This window comes from Eretmochelys imbricata, chromosome 5 (assembly GCF_965152235.1).
Source record: "Eretmochelys imbricata isolate rEreImb1 chromosome 5, rEreImb1.hap1, whole genome shotgun sequence".
Taxonomy (NCBI): Eukaryota; Metazoa; Chordata; order Testudines; family Cheloniidae; genus Eretmochelys; species Eretmochelys imbricata.
The window spans coordinates 15376852-15403785 of NC_135576.1; the positions used below are offsets into that span (position 1 = coordinate 15376852).

Here is a 26934-nt window from a genome sequence, read left to right on the forward strand (position 1 = left end):
AACTCTGGCCCAATGGGTATATACATCCCAATGCAGTCTAATTACATAACACTTATCAAATACGATGCTTCATTTTTCCCATAATTAAAAAGAGGGCAATAATATTTACTTAACTTATGGGGGTGATGTGAAGAACTATTTATAGTATTTGTAGCACTTTGAAAAGGTAAAGCACTATTTTAAAATTCAGCCTGGGATTTTAAATGAGCCTAAAGAAATTAGGCAGAGAGTCCTGTGGCATCCTATAGACTAACAGATGTATTGGAGCATAAGCTTTTGTGGGTGAATACCGACTTCGTAGGATGCACCTAAAGAAATTAGGTATCCATCGTCCATGGAACTTCAATGGGATCTGAGTTCACTTAGGCTGCTTTGAAAATTCCAGATTGGGATTCTAGTTATTCTTATGAATGCAGAACATCACATTTATGTGCTTGCAGTCATTCTGGGACATTTATAATTATTATCCAGTTCCAAAAGAATTGTTTAAAATCATTACTTTGTCCCCATTTCAAGGTTGCTCAGTAGTTGCTGTATTTGCACTAATTCATTTTGCAGAAGAATTCATATTTACAAGAACTGAGCACACGAAATGCACAACTTATTCTAATAACTCATTTAGAATATAAAACCATAAAGAAATGAGAAATGAGATAGAATTTAAAGAGCAAACAAACAAAACTGAACCATGTCCTTGCAATAATGTTTGGGGAAACTGTATCCTTAAGAAGGGCAGTAGGAATGAAGATTAGCTTCTCCTAAAAATGGTCCTCTCTGTAAATTCTTCCATGAGTATATTATATTGGTAGGGTTCTTTTCGGGGGTTTGTCAAAGGAAGACAAGGTCCACAGATGACTAAAAATAGAGAAACATTTTTTTAAATGTCCCATTTTCTGTTTCTTCATATTGTCCCTTGGGTCAAGTGACTTAATCCTCTGTTGGACGAGCCACTTTCCAATAAATTACTTGGCTTTCCACGTGAGGCAGCAGGGCTTGTATGTAACTGACAAGAGTACCTGGCTTTGATGGGATGTTTTGTCTTCCTGTATTTCTGCCTATCTTCTCCATTTTCCTCTTCCTTCCTCTTTCTTCTCCCACTCCTTTATTCTTTCAATCTTTTCCATTTTGCCTGATCCCTTAAGTACACTTCCCTCCCTCCGTCTCAAACCTTGGCCATAGTCCTCTAATACCTGCTCCCTTGGCCATTCATACTTCAAGCAAGTCAAGCATTTACACATTAACTATAGTTCACATGTAATGCTGCAAATCCTACTAACAACAGACGTTCATGTGAGAAGCACTACTAATAGCTCTCAATGGGACAGCGTGCAATGTTGTTCCAGGGGACAAGAATGTGCAGTGATGGACCATGTTTCCTGTAGCCTCAAATGAAACCTTTACATTTTTTTTAAACAGATTACTGCTTGGATTGAGATTTTATAAAGTTATGTGCAAACAACTATTTGACTACCAGTCAAAAGCAAACAAACCAGTGCATGTGCACTCACTGTGATGATAGTACTTAGATACGACAGTGATGGGTACCATTAAAAAAACCCTTAGAACCAATGAGTTTACAAGTATTCTTACTTTCATTTTATTTTTGAGGACATCCAACTGACTGTGAACCTCAGAGTTTAAAAAACATTTTCACACACAAAATCCTCCACCCACATCACTCAAAAAACCTAGATATCAGGTTACTATCAAGGTGAATATATTTGCAGGCCTACCAACTGACAGAGTTTAAGGAATGGCGATAATTTTTTCTTTAAAAGAGGCCAGGAAAAAATATAAAAGAACAGCTGAATAATTCCAGCAAAATATCTACATGTTGGGTTAAGTTTCTACCCCCTGCTCTCCCAAATTTTGATAAATTGATTGCTGCTGGAAGACAAGAGATCAAAACTTCCTTCACACAGAGGAGTGCACGCTTTTCTTATGTCTCTTACTGTGCTGTTTGTACAGTGCATAGCCCTGCTGGGCCCTATTGGAAAAAGAACTATAATTTACCCAACCAATACATCTCTTTAGCCCTACAAATATTTATATCATGCCCACCATTCTTGTACCTGAGCACTGAAATCTTCAAATGGACAGACCAGCTTTAAGAGCGAGTGGTTAGTTCAGCTTCCATGTCCCAATGAATCCTTGGCATCTCTGCTTACGCAGCTAACAAGGCAATCAGATCCCTTGTATGGTTTAAATAGTGTAAATGCCCTAGAGACAGAGTTTTGCCAATTAGTGCCAGTTGTGGTGCTGGTGGTTTTTGTGATGTGGGCATATTTGGTTTCAGACCTAATATTTTCAGGTTGACCATCAAATGGTCATCAGATTGTAACTTGTGGTCACTTCCAACCTGGGCTGGAGTTGAACAAGTAACCCAGAGGAGAAAGGCTTTATATACTCTTTTATCCATGCCCTAAGCACCCAGTCTACAACAGAATATTTTCTGTCTCTATGTTACTAACTTTCGTTTACTTGCAGCTCTTTTTTATTTTCTATTTCTTGCCACTTTTTCTAGAGAGAGGTCTCTCCATTGCACACAACTTCCAGCCAAATCACTGCCCATAATACAACTCGATAGTGAAGGAAACGCCAGAGAACTTGTTTTATTCTCCTTACACAACAGTATAACTTCTTTCCAATGCATACATATATTGTTTAAAAATGCCAGTCATCCAACTAGAAGAGTTCAAAGGCCCTATTGGTTAGGGGCATTGGTTATGTCATAAAACAGGGATTAAAGGAAAGCTAAGAGTAATTAGAAATAAAAGGGCCAGGTCTTTTGTGCTATGAAATTTCACCAGTATCTCAGATAGAAAAGATAACAGAATATTTCAAATTTTAAAGAATTTATTTTAATAAAAGCTTGAAAAACCTAATATATATTCCTTTCAGTGTCTCTGTCACCTACTTCCCCTCCCCCCATCTTTGTATGTTTATAAAGAGAAATATTTAGACATCTGTAAAATAAGGAAACATACTTTGGGCTTTCTAAAGGTTTTTTTCTTTGTTCCAAACTCTGCTTTATGACTGTTAACACTCCGTTTTACTAAACTGATGCAATATACAGACGCTACAAAAATAATCTCACTCTTTCCAGAAACGTTGGAAGAATTAGGAACTGCTCCTGCAAACACTTAGACCTATTTTGGAGAACAACTGAATATGGAATTTCTCACTCCCCATGGATCCTTGATAAAGCTCAACTCCACAAAGAATAATCAACCTTTTAGAAAATGTCCTGAGCAACCCATTCAGACAGAGGAATAGGTCACACCACAGACAATTAAAACATTCTCAACCAACAGCATATACTGTATTACTGGCTGTTGCATTCAGACTCTCCTACACTGATGCTTTCATCTATAGGTCTATTACTATAAATCCACCCTTGGATGGCAACGGGGAAACTTTTCAAAGGCCAATCAACAAGTAAAAATGAGGAACAAGCTTGTTGGGGAATGTGAACATGAATACTTATATAGCATTTGTATCTAAGGAATTCAAAATTCTTTACTAACACAAAATAATCAAGTCAGAAGCTTATTAACATAGGTCAGCACCTTCATAGAATCATAGAATATTAGGGTTGGAAGAGACCTCAGGAGGTCATCAAGTCCAATCCCCTGCTCAAAGCAGGACCAACACCAACTAAATCATCCCAGCCAAGGCTTTGTCAAACTGGGCCTTAAAAACCTCTAAGGATGGAGATTCTACCACCTCCCTAGGTAATCCATTCCAGTGCTTCACCACCCTCCTAATGAAATAGTGATTCCAAATATCCAACCTAGACCTCTCGCACTGCAACTTGAGACCATTGCTTCTTGTTCTATCATCTGCCACCGAGAACAGCCTAGCTCCATCCTCTTTGGAACCCCCCTTCACTTGCAAGCCAGCAGTAAATTGTGTTTACAAAGAGAAAGCCTATGAAGACTCTCTTCCCCCACAATGGTGGTGTCTGCTATCAAGAGTTTAAACAGAATCATCTTGGGTTTTTTAAACACTGGACTGCATCAGTGTTCTAAATCCATTTTTTTAAACCCAGGCAACTATAATATTGATGTGGAAAGCCGTGCACAAAAATGTACCTTTTAATGGGGTTTTTTTGGGGGTCCAATATGAGAGCACTCTGTAGTTTCTAAAGCAATTATTCCACAATTCACTTAGCTAACTAATCACTTTCACCTTTAATTATGTTCACATGAATTGCTTGCCCAATATATTTCTTCTGAGTGTAAATAAAAATAAAAATCTTCTAAACCTTTTTTCTCCAGAATTATGACAATGAAATCTGAGGAATAATAACCACCACATTTCAACGGAAAATAACAAATACAAATTTAGTATTTAAGTCTCTTCAAATAATTGTAGAGTTGTTGCATCTTTATACTTCAATGTGTATTAATGTTATATATGTAGTCTATGGAGAGAAACTTTTGAGATGCAAATCTAATTGCTATTGCTAATTGTTCTCGCCATTTCTTGAAGTTTATTTTCATGCCTCATATGTCCAAAGGATGCAGCTCTTTTGACCAGAAGATCATGAAACATTTCTACTACACAGAATATCCTTAAAGCAAATGTAGATGCTAAAATAACTCAATTTCTAGGTAACATAAGATATATCTAGTATATGAAACATAGATGATGTGACACATTAGACTTTCATGAAATTCCTGGTGTTATACATCAAAAGCATTTTCTTGAACTTAAACTTGTCCAAAAATCCTTCAGCTACAAACTTGTTACTAAACAAAAAACAATGTGAAGAGCAATTGCAAAAAACAAACAAAAAATCCCCAAACAAAACATACTACAGTCTTCTGTACAAATAATCAGAAGTTTAAACAGTTTGAACCAAACCAGCATTTTGTCACATAATTTTAGGTTAATTTGTTCCTTTTGTTTAGGGGTAAATCATGCAGTCTTTACTTAGTAAAGACTCCAAATGGATTCAAGGGGAGGTGCTGAGTAAGAATTCAGAAGGAACTGCAGAATTTGGCACTTACTTAATAAAGGAGCTCATTTTGGCTCTTAAGTTAGACAGTTATTCAAGTCTGCCCAAAAATTGCTACCTTTTAATTATATAAAAATTGTGGGATTAGGTAGGAGTAATTTTCTCTCATGCTAAAACATAATTCATCTGGGGGAGAGGATGACTAATACTTAGAAAATATATTTATAGCCTGCAGCTCAGCACTCGCAGTGGAAGGAAGAGCACCCTAAAAAGAATCTGATATTAAATGGCAATTCCATTTATAAGCCAACAGTGTAGGGTTGTCAAGAATCAGACAGCAACCAGAATAGTCAGAAGGGGATTAAACTGATAGCTAAAGAGAGGGTAAGAAGAGGGAAGATACAAGCACTCAGTACACAACCAAAATGCAGAGAACAACATTAATCAAGGAACCAAAGGACATGAAGAGAAGAAATACCTGAATTGCTTATACACCAATGAGAGGAGCCTGGGTAACAAACAAGAAAAATTGGAATTGCTCATTTATGAGCAGAAATTCTATCTAGTTGGTGTTATTGAAGCCTGCTAGTATAATTTGCATGATTGGAATGTTAAGATCAATGGTTATATGTTACCTATTTAGGAAGGATTGAGTGGGCAAAAGGGGAGGGGAAGTGGCACTCTATGTCAAAAATGAAATTACCTGTTTCCGAGTTACTGATAATTCACAAGAAAATGATCCTGAATGCTTCTGCATCAATGTCCTAACAGATAAAGCAGAAGTCGGGGTACTAGTTGGTGTCTGCTACAGATCACCAAATCACATGTGGAAACAGAATGAACAGCTCCTTATGCACCTATCTATACCTGTATGATAATGGACAACTTCAATTTGAGTGACATATGCTGGAGGTTTCATGCAGCCAGTACAATAACATCCTTCGAATTTCTAATTATAATAGATGACAATTTCCTAAGACAAGAAGTGTTGCAGTCAACACAGGAGAATTCTATAATTAAACCTCATCTTAACCGATAAAGAGGAACTTATAGACTTTAAGGCCAGAAGGGACAATCGCGATCCTCTAGTTTGAACTCCTGCACATCGCAGGTCACAGAACCTCACCCACCCACTCCTGTAATAGACTGGCTGAGTTACTGAAGTCCTCAAATCATGATTTAAAGACTTCAAGTTATAGAAAATCTACCATTTACTTCAAACCAGCAAATGACCTTTGTCCATGCTGCAGAAGAAGGCAAAACCCACCAGGGTCTCTACCAAATTGACCTCGGGAAAAATTATTTTCCTACCCCATAATACAACCATCAGTTAGACCCTGAGCATGTCAATGAGACCCACCAGCCAGACACCAGGGAAAGAATTCACAGTAGTACCTCAGAGTCCTCCCCATCTATTGTCCCATATCTGGCTGATGGAGATATTTGTTACTAGCAGTTGCAACAGGGCCACATGCCATTGTAGGCAATCTCATCATACCATCCCCTCCATAAATTTATCAAACTCAGTCCTGAAAACAGTTAGAATTTATGTCCCCTTGAAAAGATGTTCCAGAATTTCACTCCTCTGATGGTTAGAAACCTTCATGTCATTTCAAGCCTTAACTTGTTGATGGCCAGTTTATATCCATTTGTTCTTGTGCCAACATTGGCCCTTAACTTAAATAACTCCTCTCCCTCCCTTGTGTTTATCTCGCTAATGTATTTATAGAGAGCAATCATATTCCCCCTCAGTCTTCATTTGGTTAGGCTAAACAAGCCAAGCTCCTTAAGTCTCCTCTTGTAAGGTAGGTTTTCCACTCTTCTGATCATCCTAGATGATCTGCTCTGCACCTGTTCCAGTTTGAATTCATCTTTCTAAAACATGGGAGACCAGAATTGCACAGTATTCCAGATGAGGTCTCACCAGTGCCTTGCATGATGGTACTAACACTTCCTTATCTCTAATGTAAATACCTTGCCTGATGCATCCTAGGACTGCATTACCCTTTTTTCATGGCCGCATCATATCAATGGCTCATAGTCATCCTGTGATCGCCCAATACACCCAAGTCTTTCCTCTCCTTTGTCACTTCCAATTTATATGTCCCCAGTTTACAGCAAAAATTCTTATGGTTAGTCTCTAAGTGTATAACCTTGCACTTTGCACTATGAAATTTCATCCCATTTCTATTATTCCAGTTTTAAAGGTCACCCAAATCTTCTTGTATGATATTCTGATCCTCCTTGTTCGGATATAGATATTCAGGCCTGTCTGTAAAGGCCTATACTCTAAGAATTTAGGTGTATTCTTATCACTTGGCTAGTTATAGAGATATAAAAGAACCAAAATCACTGTCTGCTGGTGTAAGGGTCTTCTCTTACTGTGACAGTCTGAGGCCCTGTTTTTAGGCTAAGGCCTTTGGCTAAGCAACAAAGGCAGCCATAAGCTGGGAAGCGACCAGTCACATCCTCACATTCCAAACTAGTCACATTGAAAGAAGATGCTATTGGGCTGTTAGGAATACAATCCTCTTCTGATAGTGCCTATTACCTCCAGAGAAAGGGAAGTGCCTAGAAGATGTAAAACGAAACTTAAGTTTGATAGCATCCTGTCTGGCAAGAACTCACTTATCAATAGATGGGATGTGAAATCCTCACTTCTGTATTGTTTTGTCATTATAGTTCCCACTTTGCTATTGTTTGTCTGTATAATCTCTGGTTTCAGAGTAGCAGCTGTGTTAGTCTGTATTCGCAAAAAGAAAAGGAGTACTTGTGGCACCTTAGAGACTAACCAATTTATTTGAGCATAAGCTTTCGTGAGCTACAGCTCACTTCATCGGATGCATAAAGTGGAAAACACACAGATCATGCAAAAATGGATGTTATGTTAACCATACACATTGTAAGGAGAGTGATCACTTAAGATGAGCTATTACCAGCAGGAGAGTGGGATGGGGGGAGAGAAAACCTTTTGAAGTGATAATCAAGATGGGCCATTTCCAGCACATTTCCAGGAGTTAACAAGAACGTCTGAGGAACAGGAGTGGGGGTGGGGGTGGGGGGGAAGAGAATAAACAAGGAGAAATAGTTTTACTTTGTATAATGACTCAACCACTCCCAGTCTCTATTCAAGCCTAGGTTAATTGCATCCAATTTGCAAATTAATTCCAATTCAGCAATCTCTCATTGGAGTCTGTTTTTGAAGTTTTTTTGTTGAAGAACAGTCACTTTTAGATCAGAAATCGAGTGACCAGAGAGATTGAAGTGTTCTCCGACTGGTTTATGAATGTTATAATTCTTGACATCTGATTTGTGTCCATTTATTCTTTTACGTAGAGACTGTCCAGTTTGCCCAATGTACATGGCAGAGGGGCATTGCTGGCACATGATGGCATATATCACATTGGTAGATGTGCAGGTGAATTCTTAGCCCAGCAGAAGAATCTGTCCTATCTCGGGGCCTCTCCTTCTGCCCCTCCACCCCCACGAACGTGATACAGTTCTGTAGTGACCTAGAATCCTATTTTCGACATCTCTGACTCAAGGAATATTTCCAACACACCTCTGAACAACACACTAATCCACAGAGACCACCCTACCAACACTACAAAAAGAAGGATTCTAGGTGGACTCCTCCTGAAGGTCGAAACAGCAGACTGGACTTCTACATAGAGTGCTTCTGCCGACGTGCATGGGCTGAAATTGTGGAAAAGCAGCATCACTTACCCCATAACCTCAGCCGTGCAGATTACAATGCCATCCACAGCCTCAGAAACAACTCTGACATCATAATCAAAAAGGCTGACAAAGGAGGTGCTGTTGTCATCATGAATAGGTTGGAATATGAACAAGAGGCTGCTCGGCAGCTCTCCAACACCACTTTCTACAAGCCATTACCCTCTGATCCCACTGAGGGTTACCAAAAGAAACTACAGCATTTGCTCAAGAAAATCCCTGAAAAAGCACAAGAACAAATCTGCACAGACACACCCCTGGAACCCCGACCTGGAGTATTCTATCCGCTACCCAAGATCCATAAACCTGGAAATCCTGGGCGCCCCATCATTTCAGGCATTGGCACCCTGACAGCAGGATTGTCTGGCCACGTAGACTCCCTCCTCAGGCCCTACGCTACCAGCACTCCTAGCTATCTTCGAGACACCACCGACGTCCTGAGGAAACGACAATCCATCGGTGATCTTCTTGAAAACACCATCCTGGCCATTATGGATGTAGAAGCCCTCTACACCAACATTCCACACAAAGATGGACTACAAGCTGTCAGGAACACTATCCCCGATAATGTCACAGCAAACCTGGTGGCTGAACTTTGTGACTTTGTCCTCACCCATAACTATTTCACATTTGGGGACAATATATACCTTCAAATCAGCAGCACTGCTATGAGTACCCGCATGGCCCCACAGTATGCCAACATTTTTATGGCTGACTTAGAACAACGCTTCCTCAGCTCTCATCCCCTAATGCCCCTACTCTACTTGCGCTATATTGATGACATCTTCATCATCTGGACCCATGGAAAAGAAGCCCTTGAGGAATTCCACCATGATTTCAACAATTTCCATCCCACCATCAACCTCAGCCTGGACCAGTCCACACAAGAGATCCACTTCCTGGACACTACAGTGCTAATAAGCGATGGTCACATAAACACCACCCTATACCGGAAACCTACTGACCGCTATTCCTACCTACATGCCTCCAGTTTTTACCCAGACCACAACACACGATCCATTGTCTACAGCCAAGCTCTATGACACAACCGCATTTGCTCCAACCCCTCAGACAGAGACAAACACCTACAAGATTTCTATCAAGCATTCTTACAACCACAATACCCACCTGCTGAAGTGAAGAAACAGACTGACAGAGCCAGAAGAGTACCCAGAAGTCACCTACTACAGAACAAGCCTAACAAAGAAAATAACAGAATGCCTCTAGCCGTCACCTTCAGCCCCCAACTAAAACTTCTCCAACGCATTATCAAGGATCTACAACCTATCCTGAAGGACAACCCATCACTCTCACAAATCTTGGGAGACAGGCCAGTCATTGCCTACAGACAGCCCCCCAACCTGAAGCAAATGCTGACCAGCAACCACACACCACACAACAGAACCACTAACCCAGGAACCTATCCTTGCAACAAAGCCCGTTGCCAACTGTGTCCACATATCTATTCAGGGGACACCATCATAGGGCCTAATCACATCAGCCACACTATCAGAGGCTCGTTCACCTGCACGTCTACCAATGTAATATATGCCATCATGTGCCAGCAATGCCCCTCTGCCATGTACATTGGGCAAACTGGACAGTCTCTACGTAAAAGAATAAATGGACGCAAATCAGATGTCAAGAATTATAACATTCATAAACCAATCGGAGAACACTTCAATCTCTCTGGTCACTCGATTTCTGATCCAAAAGTGACTATTCTTCAACAAAAAAACTTCGAAAACAGACTCCAATGAGAGACTGCTGAATTGGAATTAATTTGCAAATTGGATACAATTAACTTAGGCTTGAATAGAGACTGTAGTGGTTGAGTCATTATACAAAGTAAAACTATTTCCCCTTGTTTATTCCTCCCCCCTGTCCCCCTACTGTTCCTCAGATGTTCTTGTTAACTCCTGGAAATGTGCTGGAAATGGCCTACCTCGATTATCACTTCGAAAGGTTTTCTCTCCCCCCACCCCACTCTCCTGCTGGTAATAACTCATCTTAAGTGATCACTCTCCTTACAATGTGTATGGTTAACATCCATTTTTGCATGATCTGTGTGTATATATATCTCCTCACTGTATTTTCCACTTTATGCATCCGATGAAGTGAGCTGTAGCTCACGAAAGCTTATGCTCAAATAAATTGGTTAGTCTCTAAGGTGCCACAAGCACTCCTTTTCTTTTTGTATAATCTCTGTCTGGTTCTGTGATTGTTCCTGTCTGCTGTATAATTAATTTTGCTGGGTGTAAACTAATTAAGGTGGTGGGATATAATTGGTTACATAATCATGTTACAATATGTTAGAATTGGTTAGTTACATTTCAGGAAAATGATTGGTTAAGGTATAGCTAAGCAGAACTCAAGTTTTACTATATAGTCTGCAGTCAGTCAGGAAGTGAGTGGGTGTGTGGGTGGAGGAAATGGGAACAGGGAATGGGGGTGGGGAAATTGGAATCATGTTTTGCTAAAGGGGGAAATGGGAACAGGGAATGGGGGTGGGGAAATTGGAATCATGTTTGGCTAAGGGCAGGAATGGGAACAGGGACACAGGTGTAAGGCTCTGTGGTGTCAGAGCTGGGAAGGGGGATGGACACTAAGGAAGGAAACTGGAATCATGCTTGCTGAAAGTTCACCCCAATAAACATCGAATTGTTTGCACCTTTGGACTTCGGGTATTGTTGCTCTCTGTTCATGCGAGAAGGACCAGGGAAGTAAGTGGGTGAAGGAATAAGCCCCCTAACACTCCTCCGTATTGGCAATACCTCTCCATTTTGTGTCATCTGAAAATTTTATTAGCACACTCCCACTTTTGTGCTATGGTTAAAAAAACAATCTGGTTTAGGGGGGAAATAGAGGCAGCTGTACAAATTAAAAAAATAATATACAACAAATGGAAGAAAGGGGAAGTTGATAGTAATGAATATAAGTCGGAAGTTAGGAACTGCAGAAAATTGACAAGGGACACAAGGAGAAATCTATGGCTAGCACATTAAAGGACAATAAGAAGGTGGTTTTAAAATATATTAGGAGCAAAAAGAATCCTGACAATGGTATTAGTCCATTACTCGATGGAAATGGTAGAATTATCAACAATAATACAGAAAAGGCAGAAATGCTGAATAAATATTTCTACTCTGTATTTGCGGAAAAACCATAATATAGTCTCATCATATGATGATGATAAGACTCCCTCCATTCCACTAGTATCTCTGGAGGATGTTAAACAGAAACTATCTAAAGTTAGACATTTTTAAAGCAGTAGGTCAAATAACTTGCATCCAAAAGTTTTAAAAGAGCTGGTTGAGAGGTCACTGGACCATTAATATTGATTTTCAATAAGTCTTGGAACATTTGGGAAGTTCCAGAAGACTGGAAGAAAGCTAACATTGTGCCAATTTTTAAAAAGGGTAAATGGGATGACCCAGGTAATTATAGGCCTGTTGGCCTGACATCAATCCTGGGCAAGAAAATAGAGCGGCTGATACAGGACTCAATTAAGGAAAAACTAAAGGAAGGTAATGTAATTCATGAAAATCAACATGTGTTTATGGAAAATAGATCCTATCAAACTAACTTGATATATTTTTTTGATGAACTTGCAAGACTGGCTGATAAAGGTAATAGTGTTGTTGTAATATACTTAGACTTCTGCAAGGTGTTAGATTTGGTATCACACATTTTGATTAAAAAGCTAAAATGATATAAAATTAACTTGGCACACATTAAATTAAAAAATGACTAACTGATAGGTCTCAAAATGTAACTAAATGGGGAATTGTCATTGAGCAGGTTTGTTTCCAATGGGGTTCCACAGGCATTGGTTCTTGGACCTATTCTATTTAATATTTTCATCAATGACTTGGAAGAAAAATAAAATCATGACTGATAAAGTTTGCAGATAACACAAAAATTGGGGGAATGGTAAATAATGAAGAAGACAAGTCACTGATTCAGAGTAATCTGCATCGCTTGGTAAACTGGGAGTAAGCAAACAATATGCATTTTAATATGGCTAAACGTAAATGTATATCTCTACAAACAAAGAGTGTAGGCCATACTTACAGAATGCGGGACTCTATGGTGGGAAACAGTGACTCTGAATAGTGAACTCCCAGTGTGATGCTGTGGCCAAAAGAGATAAAGTGATCCCTGGATGCATAAATGGGAATTTCAAGTAGGAGTACAGCGGTTATTTTACCTCTGTATTTCGCATGGGTGAGACCACTGCTGGAATACTGTGTCCAGTTCTGGTGCCAACAATTCAAGAAGGATGTTGATAAATTGGAGTGGGTTCAGAGAAGAGCCATGAGAATGATTAAAGGATTAGAAAATATGTCTTTTACTTGTAGACTCAAGGAGCTCAATCGATTTAGGTTAACAAAGAGAAGGTTAAGGAGTGACTTGATTACGGTCTATAAGTTTCAGTGGTTTGAGCATTAGCCTGCTAAACCCAGGGTTGTGAGTTCAATCCTTGAGGGGGCCAGTTAGGGATCTGCGGCAAAAATTGGGGATTGGTCCTGCTTTGAGCAGGGGGTTGGACTAGATGATCGCCTGAGGTCCCTTCCAACCCTGATATTCTATGATTCTAAGTACCTAGATGTGGAACAATTTAATAATGGGCTCTTCAATCTAGCAGAGAAAGGTATAAACACAACCCACCTGCTGAAAGCTGAAGCTAGACAAATTCAGACTAAAAATAAAGTGTAAATTTTTGACAGCGAGGGTAAATTAACCATTGGAACAATTTACCAAGGGTCATTGTGAATTTTCTATCACTGACAATTTTTAAATAAAGATTGGATATTTTTCTAAAATATATTCTCTACGAATTATTCTGGAGAAGTTCCATGGCTTGTGCTATACAGGAGATCAGACTAGATGATCACAGAGGTCCCTTCTGGCCTTAGAATCTAGGAATAATTTAGTGCAAAACTGGGTCACCATCACATTAGAGGGAGCCTAAATTGCTAGATTTTGCATACCTTAAACAGACATTGCCAAGTTAAAAAATATCACAAATATCGGATATTGTTTTATATACTGCAACTTCCAATAATAACTTACTAAAACAAATAATCATTTTATTTCATAATTACACTAGAAAACCATATTAAGTGCACCCATAAAAAGGTCTAAAATTCAAAGACAAACATTTAGGAGTAAGTGAGTACTAACAATGCCATTCATTCATTAATATGATGGAACTAAATACTATCATTTTGGTAAATCAAACCCTGAAAAGCTTAAATTATGTCGGGACCTTGACAAGTAAAAATGGAAGAAGTTACATAGGAAAATAATTCTGGAAAGAAGCCGACAGAGCTTCAATGGAAAGAACAGGGCTAAACAATAGATTTTAAATATGACTCTTGAGTAAACACTATGCCAGAAAGATTACTTTCTTTTTTTATATTTGATGATGAGAAGCCTTTTCTCGTTCAGCAAAAAATGACTCAACTTCTACTGCTAGCATAACAAAGGATACAATTAAGGAACTCTAATGCAATACACAGTCACTATGTGTAATTACTGCTAGACAGTATGTCGACAGTCTATTGTCTAGACCAGTGGTGGGCAACCTGTGGCCTGTCAGGGTAATCCTCTAGCGGGCCATGAGGCAGTTTGTTTACATTGACCGTCCGCAGCTCCCAGTGGCTGCAGTTCGCCGTTCCCGGACAATGGGAGCTGCAGGAAGCAGCATGGGCCGCAGGGATGTGCTGGCCACCGCGTCCTGCAGCTCCCATTGGCCGGGAACGGCGAACCTCAGCCACTGGGAGCTGCGGACGGTCAATGTAAACAAACTGTCTCATGGCCACCAGCGGATTATCCTGGCGGGCCGCAGGTTGCCCACCACTGGTCTAGACATTATTAATTGTATCATAGTAGCTGGATGGCTAACTGGTTTAGTTTCACCTCTAAAACACTACTAAAGTTACCAGATTGTAGCGCAGAAGACTGTCATCTTAGTTCTATTTCTCATTAATCAATCTATTCATTTAATGATAGGCAGTTCACCTTCGTAAGAAATGCTTATTGCCCACTGTGATGCAGTTCTTCTTTAGATGCTGAGAATATCACAAGTAAAGTCTGTTTACCTTAATATAGCTCTAAAACCAAACTTTTGTTAGGTGCAGCTGTGCCTATGGGTTGTACCTATGTAAGCATACAAGACTTTACATGGTGCCAAAACGTTATGATCTCTTAGTTACACTTTTTACATTGTCCAGATTGAGTGACTGAAATTCTTATATATTGGCAGTTTGGTAGACAGATTAACAACTCATTTGTCCAGGTCACAAAAACCACCACCTCAGCTGGTACTACTGTTGGCAATCTCAGCTAACAGATCAAGTGATTGTCTAAAGAGATCACAGCTGAGAGAACGTCACAGAAACTTATTCCTAAAGACAAGGACAGGACAGGAGATATGGTGGCATGGTAGGGTGAAATAATTTATGTTACAGAGCATTAACTTTGCTTCAGCAGTTTAACAAAACTGAGATTAAATCACACATACTGAAGATAAAGCTTGTCTAGTTCTTATATGCAGTCATTTTTATCAACAGCAACGTCATTAAATCCTGAATAAAACATGTAGCTTTCTATGTTGTTTCACCTTGTTTAAAAGATAGCTAATAATATTTCTGTTCAGAGACCTTCCTTCAGCTAGACTTTACAGATCCCAAGACATACAAGACAAATATGTAGATTTGACTTCTAACACACTGATTGTTTTAAGGAATTAAATGAAATAAGGGAACCATTTAACATCCATCCATATATGAGAGAGCAAGATTACAGATCCTTTGGTTCTCAGTTGGGGGAACTGAAATGAAGGTCTATTAATAAGTACTTTCAGCTTTGACTATAATCAACTGTAATAACAAGATAGAAGTTACAAAAAATTCTTTTTGTTGAAACCACTTTTGTAATACTGCTTTTTAATAACCCTCATAATGGCCGAATTAGAAGGACCCCAACTGAAGTCATTCATCCCACATAAAACAAACATTGCTTTTTCTTCTTAGCTTTGTTTTACAAGCTACATTATTTCCAGATGATGCTTGAGGGGCCTAAGGGTTTCAAGAATTAGATGCTTAAATAGACAGCTGCTTTCTATTTACCATATAAATCAAGGATAAATCAAAGAAGAATCTAAATAGTGGACTTCATTTACCGCCATTATAGAGCACAAGCTGAGAAAGAAAAAGAATAGAAAGAGAGAAACATCTCATCAAGCAATTACGAAGTTTTATTTAGATTATTAAAAAAGGAGGAGGAAATGCAGCGACATTTGTAGAATCCTGGGCTTCCAAATAACATTAGCTTTGCACAGCAGGTAAGAAATAATTCACTAGACTGGGAATTGGCCAGGAAAAATTCAGCTCTGATCAGCAGTTCTTACAAATCCATCAGGCTTTGCTACTGGACTCAAATTGCATGGCTTATTTTGCTCATATTATTTAAACTTTCCTTATTGACTATAAAAGTAGATCAATTTCTAGGCCTTAACTAATGCAGAAAAGTAACATTCTGGACTGTGCTTTGGAGGATGGATCATGAGAGCATTTTTTGTATTTAAAAAGATGGGGTCATATGCCCCACATATGAAAGATGCGTTGCAAAGGAACTTTCTTGCACATTTCATATGATTTGGTCACATGACCTTCAACATATGGCACCAGAGTGCTCTAAAACACTAGGAATTTCTTGAGACCAACTTTAAAATGTGTCCAAGAAATAAATGTTTAGTAAAAGTATGTATTGACAACTGTGTAGTTACTCTATAGATCTTGTGGGATGAAAAAATAATATTTTGTACTTGTACAGCAACTTTCATCAGAGGGATTTCCAAATGCTATATGAATAAGCCAGAGGTTTAATTGCTAGAGGGTACTTCCGGCCACTGACAAGCTTTTAATTGCCTTTGAAATGACATTCAAGTGACATCCCCAAAGATGGGATCATTTAGAACTCCAGCATCTAACTGACAGGTTTCAGAGTAGCAGCTGTATTAGTCTGTATCTGCAAAAGGAAAAGGAGTACTTGTGGCACCTTAGAGACTAACAAATTTATTAGAGCATAAGCTTTTGTGAGCTACAGCTCACTTCATGTGTGCAAGGATGTATTTCTAGGGTTCGCTTTGGGAAACATCCACTTTTTTCTACCTCCCAAATATAAATGTCAAATTTTAAACTCAACTGATTTCAGAAATTTCCTCATGTGGCCAGTTACCAATTTATCTTGGCTGTTTGTGGATAACCTAGCCAACTAGAAGATTGGTGGCTTAAATTCTTAGTGCTGGTAGTTGGCTAGTATGAAAATAAAGGGGTAGATTTTCAGAAGAATTCAGCAGCCAGCAACCTCTGAGTGCTCAGAACTTCTGGAAGTCTGACCCCAATTATGGGTGTTGCGCACTTCCAGAAGTCTGCTCCAAAAGGCCTTCAACTTGCCACTCAACATCTAAGACCAAATACTAGTAAGCAGCAAGTAAAGCACCTGCTGCCATAAGCCCACTATCCCTGTGTTGCATATAATTGCAGTTAAAATTAATGTGGACACTGAACAAACCAACATGACTAAATGTGCACTGAATATCATGTCAATTTATTAGAATAAAAAATTATTTTTAAATTTAAATTTTGTTCCTTACTGAGTTTTTCAACTTTTACCTAAAATTAACTATTTCATAAGACTTGGGGGTGAATTCTAAAGATAAAAAAGATCTTTAATCTTAAAAACTAGATATAATCCCCCAGGCCCCTAAACATAACCATCACATTGCCCCTGTCTGAGGTGTGGGGGTGGGGGGGGGAAGGGGAGAGGATGGACAGAATTCCAAGGAGAAAAGGAGGACTTGTGGCACCTTAGAGACTAACAAATTTTTTTGAGCATAAGCTTTCGTGAGCTACAGCTCACTTCATCGGAAGTGAGCTGTAGCTCACGAAAGCTTATGCTCAAATAAATTTGTTAGTCTCTAAGGTGCCACAAGCACCCCTTTTCTTTTTACTTATAAAGTTAGAGCACCAACCCATTCAGACTCTTGCAAAGTCTAAAGGACATCTGGTTGTTCATGCTTACCCAACTGAAAGAGCTTTTAGACTTATGTTATATTCTCTTTTAATAAAACACATGATATGGTTCTTTCCTTATGCTAATAAGTGACTTTTTGTTTTGTTTGTTTAACACCATGTTTTGAGTTACAAATTAGTTGATATGTTAAAGGTTAGAGTGTTACTTCTCAAAAGCACAACAGACAAATCAGAGAGCATAAACTCACTGTTGTCATAAGAAGTTACTCTGAAATATGGCATCACAGGTGGCAAGACTAAATAGGAAAAAATGCTGATGATTGTTTACTCAATAACTTAGCCAGCCCTCTGCTTTTGAATAGCAAAATGGCATTGTTTGTGTATTGCATATAAACAACTCTGGCCAGGACATGCGAGTCAAGAGATGTTGCTAGTTAAATTAATCATTTTGAGCCCCCAAAATATAACCTGTTAGATAAAAAGTAATAGTTTCAATAGCTATTAGCTAGTGTGTTGAGACCACAGCCTATCGTGCTGACCAATATTGTTTCCTTGTACTCCCCTATTAGTCTGTCTGTATTCATCAGTTGTCTCTTGTCTTATACTTAGGGTCTGTAGGCAGGGACTATCTTTTTTTCTATTTGTACAGTGCCTACCGTTGGGTTCTGTTCCATGACTGGAGCTCCTAGGTTATATGATAATGCAAATAATAAATAATAATAATAAAAGATGTTCTAGAAGGTACATAGGCTTTTAAAAGCTTGAAATATGTGAAGATGGAGTTGTACAGTTTGTAATCCCTCAGAGTTTGGTTTCCTGAAACACTTACTAAAACTCAAGGTAAAATATGGTTATATTTCCATGGTCAAACTCATAGCAATTTATAAATGAGGAAAAACATTTTTGCACAAGTTTTATAAAATAAAATGTAACAATGTAAATCAATATAAACCAGAGACATTTGAAAAGAATATATAAATAATACCATTTAAGACCTGGGAGGAACTTTCTTTGTTGTATAAATTAACAGTATAGTAAACAAGGAGTTTTCTGACAGTCATGCTATCAATTTACAAATTATTGTCCCATCTGAAGATATTGGCTTAGAACAGATGAGAAGCCATCCTTAGAAGTGCATGTGCGCATGCATGTTCAGAAAACACCAGTTTGGTCTACAACTTCATTCATATATTGGGCACTGCTGTTTCACAGATGAATTAGGGTTTGTTTCAATAGCAGATCTGCATAATATTTTAGGCCTTTTAAAATATTGGTAGATGCCGAAGAGGTTTTTTTTTTTAAAGTATGCTTTTAACTATCTCTCTCAAATGCATCTGATTGCAACTCTCTTGAAAACTGCAAGCTGACAGGCTATGGAAGGTTTCTTAGCATTGAATAGCTGTGGTTTTGTTTTGCCATTTGTAAGTATATTTTTCATTTTCTTACTAAGTTTCAGACATGATGTCATTTTGAGAGGTTCCTATATTTTGGTGTTGGTGGTTGCCTCATTGTCACACACTTCGATAAACTTTTGCAGATTTAGGGATGTTCCTGCTTCTATTTTGAGAAGTTCACTAAAACATTAAGCTCAATACTCACGTAATCAGGAAGTGGAGAGTCATCTGAACTGAGGGAACCTCGCAAGGTTTGTGTGGCTTGCTCCAAAACTTTGTTGTGTTTTTTAGACAACAAAGAAAACAAACTGAAAAAGAACAGAAAAATCGGAAAATGTTTACTATAATAAGAATTCACAAGCGACCCTCTATTTCCAGTAAGCTAGACTATTCAATTAGAAGAAACTCTCCATAATATTTCCTTGAATTGGGAGATTTAAAGAAAAATACAATGCACATCAATTGTATGGGTAATATATGCTTTACATCTTAGGTAAGCGAAAAAGAACTTTGAATTCCATACTACAAAATATGGAGAAAGAATGTTAAGTTTTCATGCTTAAATATTCAAAAGTTTGGGAATAACAAAGTTAAGATTGTATGTGCAACTTAAATTCTGCTCCTGTGTATTCATAACAATTAAGTCTTCAAGCTCACTATCTCAATGCAATATACTTATTTTCCACAACCTTGGATACATTGTACATTTCCCCCCACTTTTTATGTTTCAGTTTGTTAATGTTCTAGTACATTAAAAAAAACCCAAGTTAATAAAGATATGTATTTTACAAATTTAGTCAGCACTCCCATACTATACGTTTTCAAGGAGCAGCAGAGACTTCAGGTGCAATTCAGAGGATGAGGAACTGAATTACAAAGGTAATTCCTCTGTGAATTTAGGGGGGCTTTTTATGTCTGCATTGTTTTTTATTATTTTTAACTTCTTATACTTTGGGTGGAAATTTCAAAATCATCTAAGTGACTTACATCCTTATAAAAAGTCTCACTAAAGACATTCCCTTATGCTCAGAAATCACTTTGGATCGTTTAAAAGTCCTGTGCTTAATCTTTACTAATTGGGGTAAGCACTGTGTATTCCCCAAATAAATTATTTTACATGCACCACCTGGCATACATAGTACTATGAGATGCTAAACAGATGTATTAAGTCTGAAGAAAAATGTAAATTATGCAGTCCGTAACTGTACAGATTCATAGACAAGCCCAGAAAGGAACACTGTGATCATCTAATCTGACCTGCATAACAAAGGCCATAAAATTTCCCTGAATTAATTCCTATTTGCATTTGAGCCTAACTTTTAGAAAAACATCCGATCCTGATTTAAAAAGTGCTACTGATGGAGAATCCACTATAATCCATGCCAAATTACCAATGGTTAGTTACCCTTACAGTTAAAAAAGGGGCACCTTATTTCCAGTCTGAATTTGTATGAGCTCCTCGGCAGTGAATTTACTGGTTCAGGTTAACTACACAGATGAAAGTACTATTTTAGAAGTTATGTATTTTAAAGGGACTGCTCTTTAGTGCCACTGGTGTTCCTTTGTTGAGTGTCTTCGCTGTACCCTTCACTATTTTGTACATCACCTAATCTTTCTCTTCAGGCTAAAGAACTTCAAGAATCTGGCTTCATATGTAAATCATGCATAAACTGTTTTGTTGCCCTTCAAGACTTTGTTGGTCTCTGCTACTGTAAATCATTCTCTAGGTGAGGTGATCAAAGCTGAACACTGTACATAATAGAACATCAAAGTGACACAATGGCCAAGAATTATGGGGTTTTGTGTGTTTAAGCTGATCTATTACATTATCATAAAAATAATTCACAGGCAGTTGACTGCTTCTTACTTTCACTTCATGCATGTAGGTCCCTTCACCAGGATATCCGTTTGTTTTAATTTTTCAGATTTTAAAACTTTACCCTACTACACCCTGCAAAAAATTAAATCAAAATTTATTTTCATTAAGGTTAATAGATGATTTACAAGTTGGGTGGTTTGATGGATAAAACACTGGCCTTTCAATCAATCAGTTTAAATCTATCCTTCAGCTCTCAATCACATTAAACTCACAGGTTCAGCTTCGTTTTCAGATGTATGGGTATGTTCCTGGACGCTGATGTTTAGGTAGAGCATGACTATAAATCTTAACATTTTAAACAAATTTAATAGGGAATGTAATCGTTATGCTGTATATTTATTGTAAACACAAAGACATCACAATACTGTACTGCCTTGTCTAATGTTAACACAGAGATGGTGCTTTAAAGACACAGAAAGACAGGTCCCTGCCTGAGCATCGTACAATCTAAGGGAGGCAAGGCATAGGGAGACAAGATGTAGTCAAGGAAGTGGAAAAGCAAGGAATAGTGTTGCACAACAGAAAGCCAAGAAATTGTCTGTTTAACATATGCACCACAGTGTTTGATGGAGAGATATGAAGGAGGAAAGCAGCTTGAATGATGTGGATGAGAGAGGTCATTCCAGGCATACAGGGCAGTCATGTAAGGAAGCATGGCAGTGAATGTAGGAGGACGTAAACTGAAGGTGAAGGCAGAGGGAAGGCCCTGATGTCAGTAGCAGTAGGAAATAAAAGACTAGGATAAGTGCTCAGCACTTTCTGACAATCAGAACCCCTGTAAGGTGCCTCGAGTTGAGTATCCAACAAATGGAGACCTCCAAAATTGCTAGTCACTTTTGAAAATCTTGGCCTAGAAGAATGCAGGAGCAGAGCTGTGAACAGCCTTGAAGTGTTCAGCCTTTGGGGTTGACAAATGTTATATTGCCCTACTTATACCATACATTTACTAACTCACAAATCATACAATTTATTACTGTCTGGATCCCTGCTTTATGAAGCTCCCCAACCTCTTTATTGTAATTTCTAACTTTTCTTTTTCTCCCAGGCAGTTAGCTTACTACTTTTACCCTCAAATCCATTCACCACCTCTATTTTCGATCTCCCCATATTTTATATTTTACACACAGAGACAAAGGACAGACACTTTTGCTTCTCTTTGATGTCTATAACCATTCTGAAAGTGTGATGTGCCACCAGCACAAGGTAAGAGAGAAACTCAAAAGACACTTGAAAATCAACCATGTTTTAGTTGTGGATATGGCTCACAGACAGCACTGGTCTCATTGGTCAATTATAGCCTGTTTGAGGTAATCAAATGTCCATGCAGATTCTTTGAGATCTCTCAGTTGCCTTTGATACCACTGACGACAAGGCTGCAGTTCTTGGCAAGGATAGAATAAACCATGCTTGAGTGGCTCCATTCCTTTATCTCGGAGAGAATCTACATGGTAGCACTGCTCCAAGAATCCCTCTTTTGGAGGGTACCATAGGGCTCTTCCTGTTCAACATGCTTGTGAGACAATCAGAATATACAGTGACACAGTCTGAGGCTGCAGTGCTTTCAGTTTGCAGATAGATCGATAATTGTGTGATATGGTAACTGTTGAAATATTCTCAGTTGCTTAAACTACTAACTCCTGGATTTAAAAGGGAGGGAAACTGGAGATAAGGCACTCAGATAGTATGGTAATAGGCACAATGTAAGCTAGATAGATTTCAGAGAGCATTTCCAGAGAATCCACCTCAGTTCTGGAACCTGCTTCCTCACACTGGTTCATCAGAACCTGAATTTGTTAAGCTCATATATTTCCCTGCCACCCCTGCATGTTTTTCTGGAATTGTGGACTGAGTGAGTTTTATCTGGATGGTTGGAGAGTTTGGATTGGTTTGTGTCCTAATTTGTATGTTTTATTATATAATTCTTCTACATGCACCCAGAGCTCTGGATGGTCATAATTGTAAAAAACTTTTTTTTCTTGGTGCAGTCAACTATATCCTAGAGGTGACATGATTTACCATAAGTAGAAGAGCTCTGCTGTTGTACATTCTTTTATCATCTCCTGCTGGCTTATTTTCAGAGCATTCATAAGGATTTAGAACTGGTATAAGATTTCACAAAAATCACTAATATTAATTAGTCATTTATTAGAGAATATAAAAGTGACAACACAAAACAGGGTAAATAAAAGCTAGTGACACCCACTAACAATGAAGTGGTGGTGTTAGCACTGGGGAATGCTTGGTAGTCTCTCTTGATGGGCACCAGGGTGCAGCAGCAGAGCCTACTCTGTTCATATGTTACATTTATATAAACAAATATATACATTTATATAGCCAGTTTCATAAAATAGTATGCAAGAGGCAGAATATTTCCTGGGTTAATATACCATAGATACAGAATCTTTTGGGGACCTGAGAGACAGTTTTAGTGCTTTGAAGAGCAGAGAGAACTCAAAACTTTCCTCTCTGCAAAAGTGTTGATCAGAGTTTGAGCAAGTCTTTGTTCTTTATTTGCTTAAAATACAGTCAGTATCTTTTACAGCATGTAGAGTAAGTTGCTCACACTAACAATATCCTGTTTCTTTATTGTTATCCAAGAACCTCTGCAAAAGGCAAGAGATTTTTGCAATATTCTTCTGAGGGAGTCAAGAGGAAATAATTAGTTTTTCAAACCCACACCTTACCTTTTCTCTTAAGAGCCAATTCAATGTCCTATCCGTTCCCAACATCTCTTCAGTCTGTGTCATCTTAGGAATAGTATTAATAGCTTGATTTCTATAACACTTTATATTCAAATTCCTTATCAGTCATTATCTAATAAAATCCTCACAACTACCTTTATGATAGCTGTATATTGTCCTCCCTATGTTACAGATGGAGAAACTGAAGCAGAATAATGAAGTAACAAGCCCAAGACCAGAGGGAAAAAGGATCAGAGCTGGTGTTAGAAATACAGCTTCCTGAGTCCTAGCCTCAGGATGAAACTATCACTGAACCACACCTCTCTCAATTAGTCTGATATACAAATAGTGTTAGATAAGATTAAGAAATACTAATCCTTTGTGATAGGTATAGGTGGTGATCAATACCTACAGCATTCAAGATAATTCAATAGATCTGAAGACAGTGAAAATCTGTATCCCAGAGAAAAGTGGATCCATCTACAGTCTTTTATCAAGATATCTACCTGGTTAGGCCTCATATCAGCCTCCCACCAATCGGCAACTGTTATAACTGGAAACACTTGGATAAGACTACTGAAAGTGAATAAGAAAACAAAAATAAGATCATCCAGGATAATGGCATACACAGCAGCACAGTTCCTTTTCCCTTCCCAAATCCAGTTGCTGTTTTACACAGTAAATTGCTCATTTGCAGACAGATTTTCAGCTTGTCTAAAGCTTGGCTTTGAAAACTGGTTGTTTACCTGCAACGGGGAATGCAGTGTTACTTCTGCAGTCATTAGTACTGCTAATTCAGTAGTGTCATCAAAACCATCTAGTGCTGTTCAGACAGCACCTTTGATTAAAACTGATCTAGAGCTGTCTAGTGCAGTGAGTTCAAGGGCAGATTAAACAAAGTGTCTCAGTCTATTTCCGAAGGTACAGTTCATTTCAAGAAGAGGAAGAATGCAGCTCTGGAAAGAAGAGGGACTTCACCATAAGTAGCTTTTTGGGGAAAACCCTATGAGCTGCTTTGGCTGCAAAGGGAATTTAAATAAAAAAGACAGAATAAGGCAGCAGGATTTTGAGTAATGCATTTCTTCAGCATGTGAGAATGGAAACATACACAATATTAATCCTCCTGCACAGAACTGGAAAACATATGGCAAAATGAATCCCCCCCTCCACGACCCCCCAGGAAAATAGAGGAGGATGAGTGAGGAGAGGGGAAGGAACAGCAGAATTAGAGAGAGAAAAGAAAGGTTGCCTCATTCCCTCTTCTTGTCTGATTTTCCCTTTTCTTCTTATAATTTAAAAGGTCAGATAATTTAATTAGGAGATTAGCTGCTGAAACCTCCCCTATCAATTTCTACTTCTGGTGGGTGTGTGATAAGGTGAACTAACTATTAATTTCACAGAATTCCTGGGATGCGATGAAATTAGGCAAAGGAAAATATAGGCTGAATATCAGGAATAACTGCTGAACACTTACATCTCTAGGAGTGTGGAACAGTGCAATGGCGAAGTCTGGGGAAGCCTCATCACTCAAGACACTTAATGAATTAGAATAATAATTTGCACTTTGTGTAGCACCCTCTCTCCGAGCATCTGAGAGCAACTGGTAAAATATTAATTCAGCCTCAGAGCACCACCTAAAGGCAGTATTGTTATTCCCATTTACCCGTGGCAGAGTCATAAAAAGGTCTCCTAATTCCCATTCATATGCCTTAATCACACTTCTACTTCTGCCTATTTAAGACTAGACTGGACACAACAATGGAAAAATATATAGTAGGAAAAAATCCTTCACGGTCAGGGTGGATAGACTAAATAAGATGACGATAGTGTGGGGTTTTCCATCATTACTTTCTGTGATGATATGTAATTTATATATTAACAATGTACTCAAGTTCAGAACAGTTAAAGCTCAAATACACAGGGACCTCCTTACCACATCCTTTCATAAGGATGCTTACGAATCAATGGACCTCTAAAATCACACTAGAGAACAGGAAGACCAACTTCTTAAGCACATATCTATAATGTGTAGGGGAAAAAACCTCCTGAGTTATCATGGCAGACCTCAAAGTTTCATGCTGCCAGTACTAAAGTGTCCTTAGGCAATTGTCATAAATAATTGTTAGGAATTCTAACTCGGAAGGCGTTGAATCTAACATTAGGGAACTGTATATTAGACCTGATCTTGACAGATCAATTCCTCTTTATAGCAGAACTAAAAATTAGTGGTTGAATAGCTGCAAGTGACCATGAGTTGATTATTTTGTTTATGTATAACAAATGTAAAGTCCAAAGCAGTAAAATATATATATGGTGCTTTTAAAGGATCAAAGAATTAAAACAATTATGAACCAAATCAGCTGGGATAAAGAATTTTAAAAGACAACTGTCAATGATAATTGGAAACTGTTTAAAATAATTTTACTAGACACCCAATACCACAATTAAGAAAGAAGAGAAGCCGGGTTAAAAAAACAACAACAAGCTGTCTTCGAAGGGATGTGAAAGTAGCTATTTTTAAAAATATATATAACAAATAGAAAAAAAGGGGAAGTTGGTAGTAATGAATATAAATTAGAAGGTAGGAATTACAGAATATTGATAAAGGAAGCAAAAGAACACAAGCAAAAATCAATGGCTAACAGAGCTAAAGAAAATAATGAGTTTTTAAAGTATATAAAGAACAAACAAGTTCTAAAAATGATATTGGTCCCACACTAGAAATGGTAGATGAATAATAATGCAAAAAAGGCAGAAACGGTCAATAAATATTTCAGTTCTGTATTTGGTAAAAAAATATATGATGTATTTATATCTTATGATGAAATACTTTCCATTACAACAGTAACTAATGAGGATGTTAAAAAGCGGCTACTAAAATTAGACACTTAATATAATATACATTTTTGATGTAATATAGCTAAGACTTCTGTAAGGCATTTGGCTTGGTTCCACATGACATTTTGATTAAGAAATTAGAACCACAGAAACTCAACATGCTATACACTAAATGGATTAAATACTGGCTAACAGATAGGCCTCAAAATGTAATTGTAAATGGAGAATAATGATCAAGTAGGTATGTTTCTATTGGTCAATCACAGGGATCAATTCTTGGCATTATACTACTTAATATTTTTATTAATGACCTGGAAAAACCCCAGAATCATTACTGATAAAATTTACCATGGAACAAAGATTGGAAGAGTGGCAAATAATGACAAGCATAGGTCACTGA

At 38.1% G+C, this 26934-nt stretch overlaps 1 protein-coding gene across 4 annotated transcripts in view; it reads right to left on the bottom strand.

The window, feature by feature from the left end:
- Positions 1 to 26934, bottom strand: part of DYM (dymeclin) — a 382693-nt gene that overhangs the window by 74320 nt on the left and 281439 nt on the right. For all 4 annotated transcript variants that reach the window (XR_013346107.1, XM_077816663.1, XM_077816662.1 and 1 more), the window contains one exon: positions 19342 to 19444. Coding sequence is in view for 3 of the 4 variants with exons in the window: in XM_077816663.1 (XP_077672789.1) it covers positions 19342 to 19444 (103 nt within the window). In the remaining variant the exon portion in view is untranslated. The remainder of the gene's footprint in view (positions 1 to 19341; positions 19445 to 26934) is intronic.